The sequence below is a fragment of the Euprymna scolopes genome, chromosome 35 (genome assembly GCF_053919585.1).
Source record: "Euprymna scolopes isolate OS-2025 chromosome 35, ASM5391958v1, whole genome shotgun sequence".
NCBI lineage: Eukaryota > Metazoa > Mollusca > Cephalopoda > Sepiida > Sepiolidae > Euprymna > Euprymna scolopes.
This window is the reverse complement of record NC_136516.1, coordinates 16,842,931-16,857,191: the sequence shown is the minus strand read 5'-3', so window position 1 is coordinate 16,857,191 and position 14,261 is coordinate 16,842,931. Positions and strand designations below refer to the sequence as shown.

The 14,261-nt window shown below is 31.2% G+C and overlaps 1 protein-coding gene and 1 long non-coding RNA gene across 9 annotated transcripts in view; one reads left to right on the top strand and one right to left on the bottom strand.

Annotated features, from left to right (window-relative positions):
• The window catches only part of LOC145259713 (uncharacterized), a 164,219-nt gene extending 156,950 nt beyond the window's left edge, over window positions 1-7,269 (top strand). For all 8 annotated transcript variants that reach the window (XM_080117395.1, XM_080117401.1, XM_080117400.1 and 5 more), the window contains one exon: window positions 6,442-7,269. In XM_080117395.1, coding sequence (XP_079973521.1) covers window positions 6,442-6,801 — 360 coding nt within the window. In that variant the 3' untranslated portion in view covers window positions 6,802-7,269. The remainder of the gene's footprint in view (window positions 1-6,441) is intronic.
• The window catches only part of LOC145259715 (uncharacterized), a 38,492-nt gene extending 29,173 nt beyond the window's left edge, over window positions 1-9,319 (bottom strand). Inside the window, exon 1 of the long non-coding RNA XR_013864188.1 lies at window positions 9,242-9,319. This is a non-coding gene — a long non-coding RNA (uncharacterized LOC145259715). The remainder of the gene's footprint in view (window positions 1-9,241) is intronic.
• Window positions 9,320-14,261: the final 4,942 nt, after the last annotated feature.

Below are 14,261 nucleotides of genomic sequence, written 5' to 3'. Positions count from 1 at the left end.
ACTCAGTCCCTTTCCAACCCCCTCTCCATGCATTTTTCCATGTCTCTTCCACATCTCTCCCCCTTCCCACAGCCGTGCCCCCCCCCGCTCTGCCAAATGTGCGTCGATTATTGATTTGTCCGTCAATCAGTGATGCAGTTCGTGTGCCATAATACTTTGCACCCCACCCCATGTCTCGTACCACCACCAACATCAACGCGCAGACGGTAGTCTCCACTGCTGCTGCAGTGAGGAGATAATGGATGGGCAGGGTGGCGACGGTGCTCAGTGGTGGGAGGGCACTTGAACTTGACGGAAGAGAGTAGTGGAGAAGGATAGTGGAGGCAGGTGTTAGTGACACAAACGATTTCGGTCGCATCAACATTGGCAGTTGGGTGGCGAGGGTTCAGTGTTTGCTCTGATATAGTAGTAGGAGGAAAACTATGAGAGAGAGCTTTTGAGGACTAGTGGCAGTTGGAATGGAATGCAAGTCGAGGAATGGTTGCTCTGCACGTTCCGTCTGTCTCTTGCTGCGTCTACTGCACTAGGGAAGACCAAGCAGTGTGGGTCAGGACTAGAATGTGGAGAAGGTTGTCGACAGTGAAGGGTTGCTCGTCTGTAAGGTGGATGGATCAGGCTGGTGCGAGGTAGTCGGAAGTTAACAAGTGTTCGACGGTGGGTATGACTCCACCCTCTGCAATGGTCATGATGATGCTCCGAGTTGTTGTGGTTGTTGTCATTATCATGACCATCGCCACCACAGCTACTGTTGCTGCAACAGTCTGAGCTTAGACGAGAGGCTGCGAGACAGAATAGGGGCTTGGCTGGTAAGAATAGTTCCTGAGGAAGGGTTGGGAAGGCTGCAGATGCACAGACTGAGGAATGTAATATTCTTAAAGATTCAAATGTCACAGAATGGCAGGTTGCCTGGAAGACGAGACTCGTCTCGGTTTGTTAGTAGCGAGTCAGAAAGGAGATTGGGAAACTGAAGAGAGATTGAGGGGAGGAGGAGGGGGGGGCGTAAATTAAAAAAAAAAATAATTACGAGAATCCAACGGGAAGAGAACACAATTTAAAGGAAAAAAAAAAAAAAGATACTAACTGAAAATTTGTCCAACACATAAAGTTATCTTGCAAAATTTTTGAAGTTAGACCCAAATAGCATTTAAGCTGACAAATTAACCTTTGCTTCTGATGAGTAAATTTTTATTTGTTATTGATCTGTGTTATTAGCAATGTAATTATACTTTTTCTTGTATCTAATGTGTTAAATTATCTTGTTGGATTTTCAAAATCAGACCCAAACAGCATTTAAGCGAACAAATCAAAGTTTGTTTCTAACTAGCCACTTCCTATTTATTTTTAATTTTTTTTTATTGTTTTGTCCTACCATGCTATTGGTGCTATATAAATCTAACATATAAAGTTATCTTGCCAGATTTTTAAAGTCAGACTCAAATAGCATTTTAGCTAGTAAATCAAACGTTTTATTAGTTTATTGTTGAACCATACGTTTCTAGTAAAGAAAAGGATCGTCACCTATCAAGGCCAAAAACTACTCGAGGATAAGGATTAATGAGAATGAATGATTAAGTGATTACGAACATTAAGAGAAGATTTGGAAAAAAAATTAATAGGCTTTGGAACTGATGGTTATTGTCACTACTATATCAGAGCAAACATTGAACCCTCGCCACCCAACTGCCAATAAAACTGAATGAATGAGATAAAACGTAAATACGAAATGTTAGAGAATATCTATCAAACAGTAATCTGAATAATCCAAACAACTAGGTATGTATGTATATATATATATATATATATATATACACACACTTCAGAATAAAATTATCTAACAATCAACCGGTATGGAAACCTGTGATTATAAGTCTTACAAAATATTATTGGCAGTAATATTCTATAAGGACTATCCCACCTAAATAAGAATTGCTCGATATACAAGATAGAGCAAATAAATCAAATGTTAGTCATTCAATGAATTTAAAAATTTATGACATGAAATGTTTGGATTTCAAATCAAAAGATTTTTATTATTCTATGTAAGACAAAGAATACATTTGAAATATTCTAACTCCTTATCCTATAGAATTTCGATGTCTACCATCTTTTCAGAAGAGAAAATATTAGCAAATAATTATAATGGTTTACACTTTATTTGCTAAAGTCAGTGAGACATGGAAAATCACAATTAAAAGTTGTTTAAGTATTTAAATGTCATAGAATAAGGGAAGTTAATAAGAAAGATATAAAAATTCACATCCAAATTGCATGGTAAAATCCGAAGTGAATGTCTTGGATAGCAGTGTGGTAAAATGATCGAAACTGTATTTTGAGTAATCCACATCACAAGGTAATGATCTGAAGTAGGTATTTTCCTGGAGCAATGCCTACTTCCGAGTTATAATATTTAAAATGTATTCTTTGTCTTATATAGAATAATAAAAAATCTCTTGATTTGATATTCAAACATTTCACGTCATGAATTTTAAAATTCATTGAATGACTAAAATTTGATTTATAAAAAGCTTTTATGCATTTTTATATCATTTATATGCTAGTTTACATGTCGCAGAATAGATCTTGTAATCTTGTTAAATTTATTTATACATATTAAGTTTTTTTTTATAATATATATTATAGTGTCAATAGTGACTGTATTATTCTACGTTTTCTTATTGGGAAGTGGTATTATCGACTTAAGAGTCATGTATTTAACCGCTGTGCTGTTTTTAAATCTCCGAAACAGCTACATGGTAAGCAGCTGAGGATCTCCATTTTCTATTTACAAAATTGTAGTTAAGGTTTTCTTTTTTAATTCTTATATAATTAAATTCTCTTATAATTGAAGATCTTTGAGAAATCTGCTTATGCAAGTGCTAAGTCTATTTCTAGTTAACAATTTTAATTAAGGCTTTTTTTTTTTCATCCTTATATAAATGAATTCTCTTTTGTAATTATAAAATTTTTAGAAGTCAGATTATATAGGTGCTAAGTCTGTGATAGGTTAAATTTAGTTCCCCCACCCCTCCGGAGATTTAAAAAGCATTCTTTGTTTTTATTTTTACATTCTTTTTGGTTTTTGCTTGAAGCTTCTTTAGATTAATTAATATATATATATATATATATATATATATATATATATATATATATATATATATATATATATATACTAGCAAAAGTACCCGTCGTTAACTGGATTCAAAAACCTCCTACAGAAAATGGACTCTAATTTATGAAAGTATGATAGGTTATGAAAAGGAAGGGTTGTAAAGAGATAGCTTCGAATTTGGGGGTATCAAAACCAAAGCAAAATATGATGAAAGTAAATATAAAATAGATAAACCCCATAATTTATTATAGCATACCTGTTCATACTGAAACACTTATCACAATATTCTGTGGATCTATATTAAAAAAACCTTGTTAAACTTTGCGATATATTTCCATTCTATGGAGGTTAGGTGTGAACGAACACCCCATAATTTTATCATACCATATTTCTTCAAACTGAAACATAATTATCAAAGTATACTTACACAGATAGATATGAAAAGTTTTATTAAAGCTTGTGCCTATTTCCATACTTTGTGGACCAGGCGCGAACGCAGACCCCACAATTTTAATGAATCATCATTATGCCAGATCAAACATACCCATTCCTGTGTCTCGATACATCTATCATTATATGTAATCAGTTTTTTAAAATAATCAACTATATAAGAGCCTATTTGTGACCACACACACACACACACACAGCTTTATATTATAGATATATATGCAGGATGGGCCAATGTTGTAAACCTTTCTACCTGTGGAAGTGGCACTGGCACTCTTGCGGTGGAAACCTCATTAAAGATTTGAACACAAATGAATACAACTCTTTATATTAAAAGAAAAAACAAATCAAGCTAAATTATATTTGTTTTAGTTTCTGAATGTCGTGGAGATAGGTAGCCGGGACCATTTTTATTGAAGCAGGATAGCAAACCCTAGTTGGTCCCTATCATAACAAGAGTGCCACTTCCACAAGTAGGAAGGTTTACAACATTGTCCACCTATTTTTGGCTCATTCTATGTGTATAAGTTGGTGTGAAGGTTTTGCTGGTATGTAGAAAGGGCATTTTAAATTCTGTCAAAGCTGATGCATACTGTCTTAAATAAAGCCCTGCAACCTCCGGTGTTCGACATGGTAGATGTCGCTGTGCTATGTGCTGCAGTAGGTGTGTCAGAAATTTTGTGAAAAATAGTGAATAATTCCACCCTGTCTTTCCAAGCTTATAACTCCTCGAAAAATGTAATTCAAGCCCTAATTTTTTTTTTTTTTTTTTTTTTTTTTTTAAACAATGTTTTTTTTTTTTGTTTTTTTTTAAAAGGTTTTTAACTTCGGACTTTACAGGTAAATTTCTAAAAAAAAAAAAAAAAAAAAAAACATTTTTTGTTTTAAATTTGAATATATTATTTATTGACCTTTTCTCTTCAATTTGTGATATATAACACTTTGAGTAAATTATTTACTTTTTAACAGACATTTCAAAATGGGAGGCGTGAATTATTCGACCCCCTGTCTTTCCAAGCTTATAACTACTCGAAAAATGTAATTCAAGCCCTAATTTATTTTTTTTTCAATTAAAGGAGCAAGGACCAAGGTTTTTTTAAAAAAAAAAACAAGAAAAAACAACGTGGTTTAAAAAAAAAAAGATTTTAAACTTCGAATTTTATAGGTAAATTTCTAAAAAAAAAAACCACTTTTTTTTTTTTTTTAATTTTTTTTTTATTAAATTTGAATATATTATTTATTGACCTTTTCTCTTCAATTTGTGATACATAAAACTTTGGTGAGTAAATTTACTTTTTAATAGACACTTGAAAATGGGGGGGGGGGCGTGAATTTAAAAAAAAAAACGTTTGTTTAAAATATATTAGGTTTATTGGAAAGAGCATAAAATTTCACCTTGACCCTGAAAATATCGTAAAAATAGAATCAATAGAAAAAGTTTGATAGATTTTTAAAGTTTAAAAATTGAAAAATATTGATTTCGTAAAATTCATTTTTTTTTTTTTTTTTTTTTTAAATAAAAAAAAATATTTCTATTACTTTTAAAACAACTTTAATAGTTTATTTTGGAAGTATAATCCATAAAGAAAATAAACAACCCACTTTAAAAGAAAAATCATGAGTTTTTTATATTTTATTCGCAGTTTCATGTTTAGGATGTCAAAAATTCTGATACACCTAGTGCTGCACTGACTTAAAAATACACCCACTTGTGTCCAGTAGGAGACGACGTGCATTTCGTGTACACTACTCATTTATAAAATTCTTGACCAGCTTGCATTGCACCTGTGCGAATTCAGGATTTGTACAGACTTGAAGAGTCGTTAAATTTTGACTTTTTCCTTGAAAAGGCCCTATATTTATTACTTTGAAAAATCCATGAAAATTATGAAAATGTCTTTAAAATTTCTTGAAAAGGCCTTGAAAATGGTATTCTTTATGTCCAGTAAAAATTTGTGTTGAAATATTTAAAATTAAAATAAATATTATTTTTTAAGTATTAATAAAAATATTTTTTTAAATATTGAAAATAAAAAAAATCAAGATACATTGTTCTGAAATTGCATGGTATTGTGCATACAAGTGTTACTCCCCTTTATCAGAAAGCTACCTCAAGTAGTTTTGTGATAAAGATTCCAAATAGACTTCGTAGCTTGGTGGGGGGGATGCCCTGTAACCTCTTTCCCACAGAAGAGACGTAGCGAGCCTGTTGTTGTTCTGTCGTTATTTCCATGGCAAATGCTCGTCTGAGCTCTATTGTCTGGTCCCCCCTCGCCAATCTTTTTCAAAAAACACCCGACTAGCTGAAACCACCCTCAAAAATTTTCCCCGCTCCCTATCTGTGCCTAAATCAAAACGTACATTCCATGAACAAAGCTTATTTCTTAGAACTGCACGCCTGTGGAACTCTGTTCCGCTTGCCTGTTTCCCTCTCGACTTCAACCTGGATGTCTTCAAGTCCAACACAAATTCCTGATGAACCGCCCCCCCCCCCAAGTAATGACACCTTACCAATTCTCCAATACTATTGCTACACTATCCCTTTGATTACTGTACACACAATAACTCTTATCCCCGAGTTGCCATTGGGCCTTGATAAGTGGTGAACTCCATGTGTAAAAAAAAAAAAAAAAAAAAAAAAAAAATAGTTTTGTGATAAAAATTCAAATTTTCTATTTTTGTTCTCCTTTATGATTTAATTAATTTTTTTTTTGGGGGGGGGAGATGACACGAGGAGTAGTGGCTGCCACCATAAATGTGAAAATTCAGATGCTTCCAGTCAAACTTCATAGAAATTTTGTTTTCGTATGCCCTGATATTTTGATTTTTTTTTTTTTTTTTTTTTTTTTTTTTTAAATGGTTAATTTTTTTTTTTTGAATTTCAGTTGCAGAACAAATACATCCAAGCAACAAAAGATTTACACCTTCAGGTGCAACATTACGAGTCCATGTTTGAAACTTTAAATCGTGAAATTGCAATGCTTCAAGACGAAATTCTGAAGCGTGACACGCCACAAAGGACCAGACATTCGTCAACCTTACCACCCCCTCCTCCATCAACCAGCAGCGGGAGTGGTCTGCATCCATCACCCATACACCATATTCTCAGCAGCAGCAGCAGCACATCATCGAAATCACCCACATTACCAGAACAAACGAGCCTCCCAGGCCGATCAAGCCATTCGGTTGATCGAATAAAGAGTTTATACCCAAATCGAAACAAATCAGGCGTAACGGAAGATTGAAGAAAAAAAAAAAAAAAGTGAAAGTTCACAAACCTAAAAAACACAGAAACATCTTGATAATGTGTGCCCATTACTAAATGAAGATGTCATATTCCAAAAATCATGCAAATTGATCAAGTAATTTTATCAACACAGAAAATCAAATTTTATGAGTAAGCAAAATGGGACTGTCTTTTCACCATCTTGAAAAAAAAAAAAAAAAAACTACAAGAGCAAATAAGTTCGCAATAATTCAAACTTGCAAGATCAGACTTGTAAATGCTAATGATTTTACATTAGGTACTTTAAATTGTTTAAAATGATATTCTATATAAAATAAAACTACTTTATTAATTGACGTGATTTTTGGAATATGACATTTTTGTTTTACAGGTTATTGCATGAAGATTTTTCTGTAGTTTTGTTTCTTTAATGATGTTGAATTTTGGGTAAGAACCAAAAAAAAATAAATAAATAAAAAAAAATAAAATAAAATTAAAAAAACAAAAACAAAAAAAACTACCACTCCCTCGCCCACACACCCACATAAGTCCCTTAAATTTTTTGATCTTTTAGGAAGAAAAATGTGTTTTTTTTTCTCTTTAAATAACACCCTGATCCGACCGACTCTCCTCTCCCCCAAAAAGCTGACTTATCTGTTTAGTGAACTAAAACAAATAAAAAAGATGAATATCTAGAAAAGAGAAATTAAAAATTTTTTTTTTTTATAACGAGATGAAAAGACAAAGAAAAAAAAAAAAAAAAAAATTGTCTTTTCTTTGTTATCCGTGGGTTTTCAGACAATGAATATTTTAAAAATTTAAAAAAAAAAAAAAAAAGAAAAAAAAGACACCTATTTACTTCGATAAAAGTAAATACAAATTTAAAAAATAAGAACACTGATCAGAAATGCAGAAAAGACAACACTGAAAAATGTAAGGACGGCCAAGAAAGAAAAAAAAAATTAACATGAACGCACATGTTGAATATCTCACGCACGCACAAAGCGGCACAGACAGATACGCATACACATGCTGCTAAACAAATGTGTGTACAAAGACGTTGGAGAAAAAAAATAGGTTTGTTATTTGTACATAAACAAAAACATTATTTGAAACAGGAATAGAAATGTTAGTTTCGTTTGAAACAAGTTGAAATTATTTGCAAAAACAAACAAAAAAAAGTGCTTCTCAGGTTCTCAGTGCTTGATTTCTAGGGGGTAAGGGAGACAGAAAATCTTCCTTTTTTTTTTTTTTTTTTTTTTTTTAATTTTATTCTCCTCCCCATAATTGTTTACTACACAATTTTTTTTATTTTTTTATTTTTTTTTTAAATTTAAACCCCCTCCCCCTGCAAGTCTGTATATATGAAAGAAAAGGAAAAAACAGGGCAATTTAAAGAAAAAAATTTATTTATAATTTCAATTTTTTTTTTTTTTTCATGTTCAATCTTCCCCTCCTCACCGTATTAATTGGCCAGTATTTAAAAAAAAAAAAGGCTGTGAAAACTTCAAATGTGTCTGTTTTGTGGTGTAAAGAGAAAATTAAAAAAAAAAAAAAAATAAAAAAAAATAATCCCCCCCCAAAAAATATAAATAAAAAAATTTCCCTAAAGTTTTTTTTTTTTTTTTGAGCAAAAAGTGAAGAAAATCAAATTCGTAAAAAAAAACAAAACTAAAAAAAAACTTCCTTTAAATTTGAACCGCTTGCATAAAATCACACAATAAGTTCAGATCCCCACACAAGCACATATGTTCAGTAATCGATGATATTAAATATGTGATAAATGGATTAAAACTAGTAAAATCCTTCCAGAAAATTCATTCAAGATAAAATAGACAAAGTAGGTAAATAACTGCAACAGTAGATACAATATAAATAAAACGAGATATGTTTTACTATAGACAATGTGGTCAAGAAACAAAATGTTACCAAAGGCAAGAGTTTTTAGAGGTTTGAAAGTACCAAGTGCTCAAGTTAAAAACAGAATCAAGATGGCAGACATGAGGCTGTAAGCTTTGGAGTCTCAACAATTGCTCAAAACTCAAAAATAAAATACTGATTGAAATCCGACCAGTAAAAATCTGTGACATGAATTCCTATCAGTATTTTTTAAATTTTGGATTTTTAGCGATTATTGAGGCTCCAAAGCTCATGTTCAGCATCTTGTCGTTTTAACTTAAGCGTTTCAAACACTTTAAAATAAGATGAAGGGTGAAAAATGTATTTAGGTAAGGTAGAAAAGTAACTTTTCTTACCTTTGGTAACAGTTATTTGACTGCTTTTTCAGTTTGCTGTTTATAGTCAAAGATGTACGACAAATTCAAACAACCTATGCATAATGACTACTAAAAGAAGTGTCCCATGTATAAACCGTATGTTGGGGTAATTGCGCCAATTCCAGGGTAATTATGCCGACTAGCTAAAAGTGTTCTTTTGGCAACCACGCATATAAAGAGCACTTTTTCTTTTTTTTTTTTTTTTTTTTTTTTTTTTTTTTTTTTTTTTTTTTTTTTTTTTTTTTTTTGTTGGTGCAATTACTCCCGGATTTGGCGCACTTACCCCAAAGTACAATATATATATATATATATATATATATATAAATGTGTGAATGACTACTTCATCTAATCACATAAATTAATATAAGAAAGTATAGGTTTATGCGTAAACTTGAAGTATTTACTTCAACACTGCTCAATACCTAGGTAGAGCTAGGTAGTAAGTTATAAAGTATATATGGTGATTAAGCTACACAGAATATTCCGCGTTTCATCCATGCTATGATTCATCAGGCTTATGCGAGGATTTTTTGGTTGTCTCACGTTTTTATATAAACACCTTCTATTGAGTTTTTTGTTAGCATTACAGCTTAGCGGTAGAAACTAGAAAGCTGATTGGCTAACAAAAAACTCCATAGAAGCTGCATATATAAAAACACAAGGCAACCAAAAAATCCTCGCATAAGCCTGATGAATCCTAGCGTGGATGAAACGTGGAATATTCTGTGTAGCTTAATCGCCATATATATATATATAGGCAGTATAATTTCATTTAAACAAATGCGCTTAAAAGTTAGAGAGCCTCTGTTTAATTATACCTTTTTTATTTTTATCTTTTTACTTCGAAAATTTTAACATTTTCCATGTCAAACTATTTTGATACTATGCCACCTTAAGATCAAATTCAAACAACCTATACATAATGTCTACTAAAAAGTGTCATAGACAGTATTCTTTCATGTAAGCAAACTTTGTAAAAAATAAGAGCTTCTGTTTGATTATACCTTTTTTCTTTTTTTTTTTTTTTTTTCTGATTTTTCTCATTTTTACTGTGAAAATTGAAAAAGTTATATATCACAAACCTTTTCGATTCCACGTTGAGTCATTGAGAGGCAAATGAATGGTTGGCTGAGAAAACTGGCTAGGAAAAGAATTTTGTAGTCGCACATAGTTAGTATTCGCAGACAGCAGGGTGCCAGGCTGTTTTTGTGGCCAAAATCTAGGGTGAGAAATTTGGTTTCCATGGAAGAAAGGTGATAGCTATGATAGGTATTTTAAAATATTTCTTTATTGATTTAAAAAGTAAAATTGTTGCTTCCAGGTTTTAGGCTTTTTTTGTAGATGGCTTAAAGTATTTTTAACTTTTAAAAATTTGTTTCATTATGTGGCAATATGAACTTTCGTATGTTTAAAAGCCAAGATGGTCAACTGATGCTGTTGTCACGTGGAAACTTAAAATTGTGAAATGCAAATATAGGAACGAAATGTGTAATTTTTTTTTTTTTTTTTTTTTTTTTTTTTTACGCACAAAACAAAAATAGAAAACCGACTTTTTGCGTCTTTTCTTTTTCAGACATATTTTGGTTGGTTGTTTTATGGCATATCAACCCATTTCAGGTTATTTAATGCCGAATCCAGTTATTTTGAAGAACATTTTTTAATAGAGTATATATATATATATATTTTTTTTTTTTTCCAAGTCGGTTTCTATCCATAGTTGGGATCCTAACAGGTACTACCACTCCGGGTCAGAGTGGACCTGGGAGCAATGGCAATTAAAGGGTGGCTCCACACTCCCCAAAGACCGCAAGCTGGGGCCTCACCATCGGATATAGTTTAAGGTCATATCCAAGACTGACATATTTTTAATTTATAAAGTTATTTTGAAATAACTACACTACGCTTTCATTTGTCATTTCATTTTATATAATTTTATCTCATCTTATTTCTACATTAGACAAAAGGAAGTTTCAATTATTCTTTTTTTTTTTATACATAAAGGTTAATCTTGGAAAAACTAAAAATTAAAAATAATCAATATTTCTTGCAAGTTTTTAATTCAAATTATACAAATTAACTAATCTCGGGATGAACCTATTTAATAAAAGCATGTAATCATGACTTCCTTTTCGCTTGTTGCTAACCTTAACGTTAATACACGCACTTATGAAACGCAGTAAACACAGAAAAACACGTGCATTCATACTCTACACGTTAAATGCAAAAGATTTTGGAAAAAAAACATTGTCTGAAAAAGAAGACACCAAAATGTCTTTTTTTATGTCAAAATATTAAAATGCATTTTGTTCCAATATCCACATTTCACAATTTTAAGTTTCCGCATGACATGAGCATCGGTTGGCCATCTTGGCTCTTCAACCTACAAAAGATTATATTAAAATATTGTTACTGGTTTAAAAGGTAAAATTGTTGATTCTAGGTTTTAGGCTTTTTTTTATGTAGTTGGCTTCAAGTAGTTTTTAACTTTTTAAAATTTGATTTCTGATGTTTGCGGTTTACAGACTAATATTTGTCTTAGATCGGAAGGAGGGGAGGACAGTTATGTCCTTATTTTGTAGAAGTTGATAGATTATGTTAGAATCTACATTATGCATGGTGAGATGGAGGTATAAGGTAGTGGTTTATGTAACCGATGTAATTGTTTCACGGTTGTTATGGAAGTTACATTCTCCCAAAGATGTTATTATTGTTATGGAAGTTACTCTCCCAAAGATATTATTTTCTGATGTTTTAAATTTCTTATAGTAAAGAATGAGTCTAGCTTTGTTATTGTCAGTTGGAGATATTTGTCTGTGTATGATATTTTTATAGCTTTTTCTCGTAATATATATATATATATATATATATATATATATATATATATATATATATATATAGAGAGAGAGTAAAACGATTCATAATTGTGAATTAAAAATCAGTTTCAAAAAGAAAAACGAACAAAATCAACTCAATTGTACGATCGTTTCAGAAACTGTTCATTTTATTAAAATTGTCAATAAATATTGACAATAATTTGACAGAAGTTTTGTCCTTTGAACATATCCTCATCAGCAAAAATGGGCGGAGAAGTTAAAGACACCAAAATAAAACTAACATTTTAGTCGTGAGTAGGGCAGATATTCCTGGAAATGTTTAAAAATAAAATAAAGGAAAATTAAGTTATTAATTTTATGTTGATAAATAAAATAAAATAATCCCCTCTAAAAAAAAACATAAAATATATATATATATATATATATATATATATATATATATATATATATATATGAAAGCCAGAAAAATACTTAAGCAGATAAAAATCAAACAAGAGATTTTAGTGGAGAAAAAACTGATCTAAACCAAAATGATCAAATCTCGTTTGATTTTCGTTTCTTCCCGTGCTTAATTGTTTTTCCTTCTGTCTTTCATACATTCTGTCTTAATAGACATTTCATTTTTTACTGTTATATCACACTCGATGGAGGCTTTGTCTCTAGAGCAATAGCTCTTGACATATCAAATGCTTTTGATAGTGTGGCATAAAAGCCTACTTTACAAGACTGGCTGCAATGGAATAGCTGGGAATGCTCATAGTTTTTAAGGTATATTGCATATTTTAACCTCTCACACTCACACACTCACACTCACACACTCACACTCACACACACACACACACACACACATATAATTAGTCATCCTTCCAAAACCTAAAAATGTAGTTAATTCACACTCATGAATTTAAAAAAAAAAAAAAAAAAAAAAAATTATAGTAAGTCTTACATATGTTTTATTAAATAGCAGAAGACCATTAAACAACTCTTCAGAGACAAATATTAGAAATTCTTTTATATGGAATGAAAAAAGATGAAATGGAGATATGTAAATTTTGCAAAAACAAATTAAAAAAAAAACTCTAATTTAGTGTTTACTGACATCCCTCCCTCTCAAAAAAAAAAAAAAAAAAATATATATATATATATATATATATATATATATATAATGTTGGTGCAAAAATGTCGTTTTTGGACATGAAGTTGAACATCAAAAAACATTATTTTTTGGACCAACCTTATATATACACACGCACTTTTTTCTTGAGTCATCCATTGGTTTCTATGCCATGATGCTCCCCAGAAGCTTCACTTACAAGAAGCCAGGATCCTCCAAAAATGTCTTGGTAAAATATGAGGCCAGTCAGTGCTCGCTTCACCTCTGAATACCACTGAAGCACTTTTCAAACAGGTTCATCATTTTCAGCATACATGGTCAGCCAACAGTAAAGGTTTGCTTTCCAAGTTAGCCCCAAGTCCTCAACTGGGATCCATGCATTGAACGACTATGTGATGTGCAAAATATAATGTCTCCACAGTAAAAATAGTTTCGATTGCGAGGAAGGAGTCGCACCGTTTTCGAGTTTACTCTGTTCATGCACGTAGGTATGGAACACAACACGGCTAATCTAGAGGAATAAACCTTGACCACAAATCCTATTTCCCAGTATATGAATCTACTTGTTATTAATACTATTTTATACAGGACGTTATAAATTCACTGCGTTAACTTTTAGGAATCAAACCGATCATATTTTGTCGTCTAAAAATAGCATTTTGATGTATGAGGTTCCGCCACAACAACTAAGTTGTTCAGAAATCCACACAGATGATTTGTTTATAGTGGTGAAGGCTTTGTGTAGAACCAACCACACTTTTGGCTATTAAAGTGTAGTCTGTGCAGATGACTGTCACAAGACAAAGCATACAGTAGACCACACGTTTTTGCATCAGTTTCTTTTTCATATATATATGTGTGTGTACACATATTTATTTATATATATATATGATTTGTTGTTGGCGTTTATTTTTTTAGTAATATTAACAACTTTGAAATGCTGTTATTGTAATTTTTCCGCTACCTTACCGGTTTTTATAAGCTATAAGCTCTTGTTATTCATATATATATATATATGTGTATATATATATGTGTATATATATATGTGTATATATATATGTGTATATATATATATATGTATATGTATATGTATATATATATATATATGTATATATATATATGTATATATATATGTATATATGTGAATCACCCTTATTTTTTATGGGACGTGTTTATTTTTATTAAATATTATTTACATGCATAAAAGTATACGCATAGACATGCAGGTTTCTAATTTTTAGCAGTCATCAATATG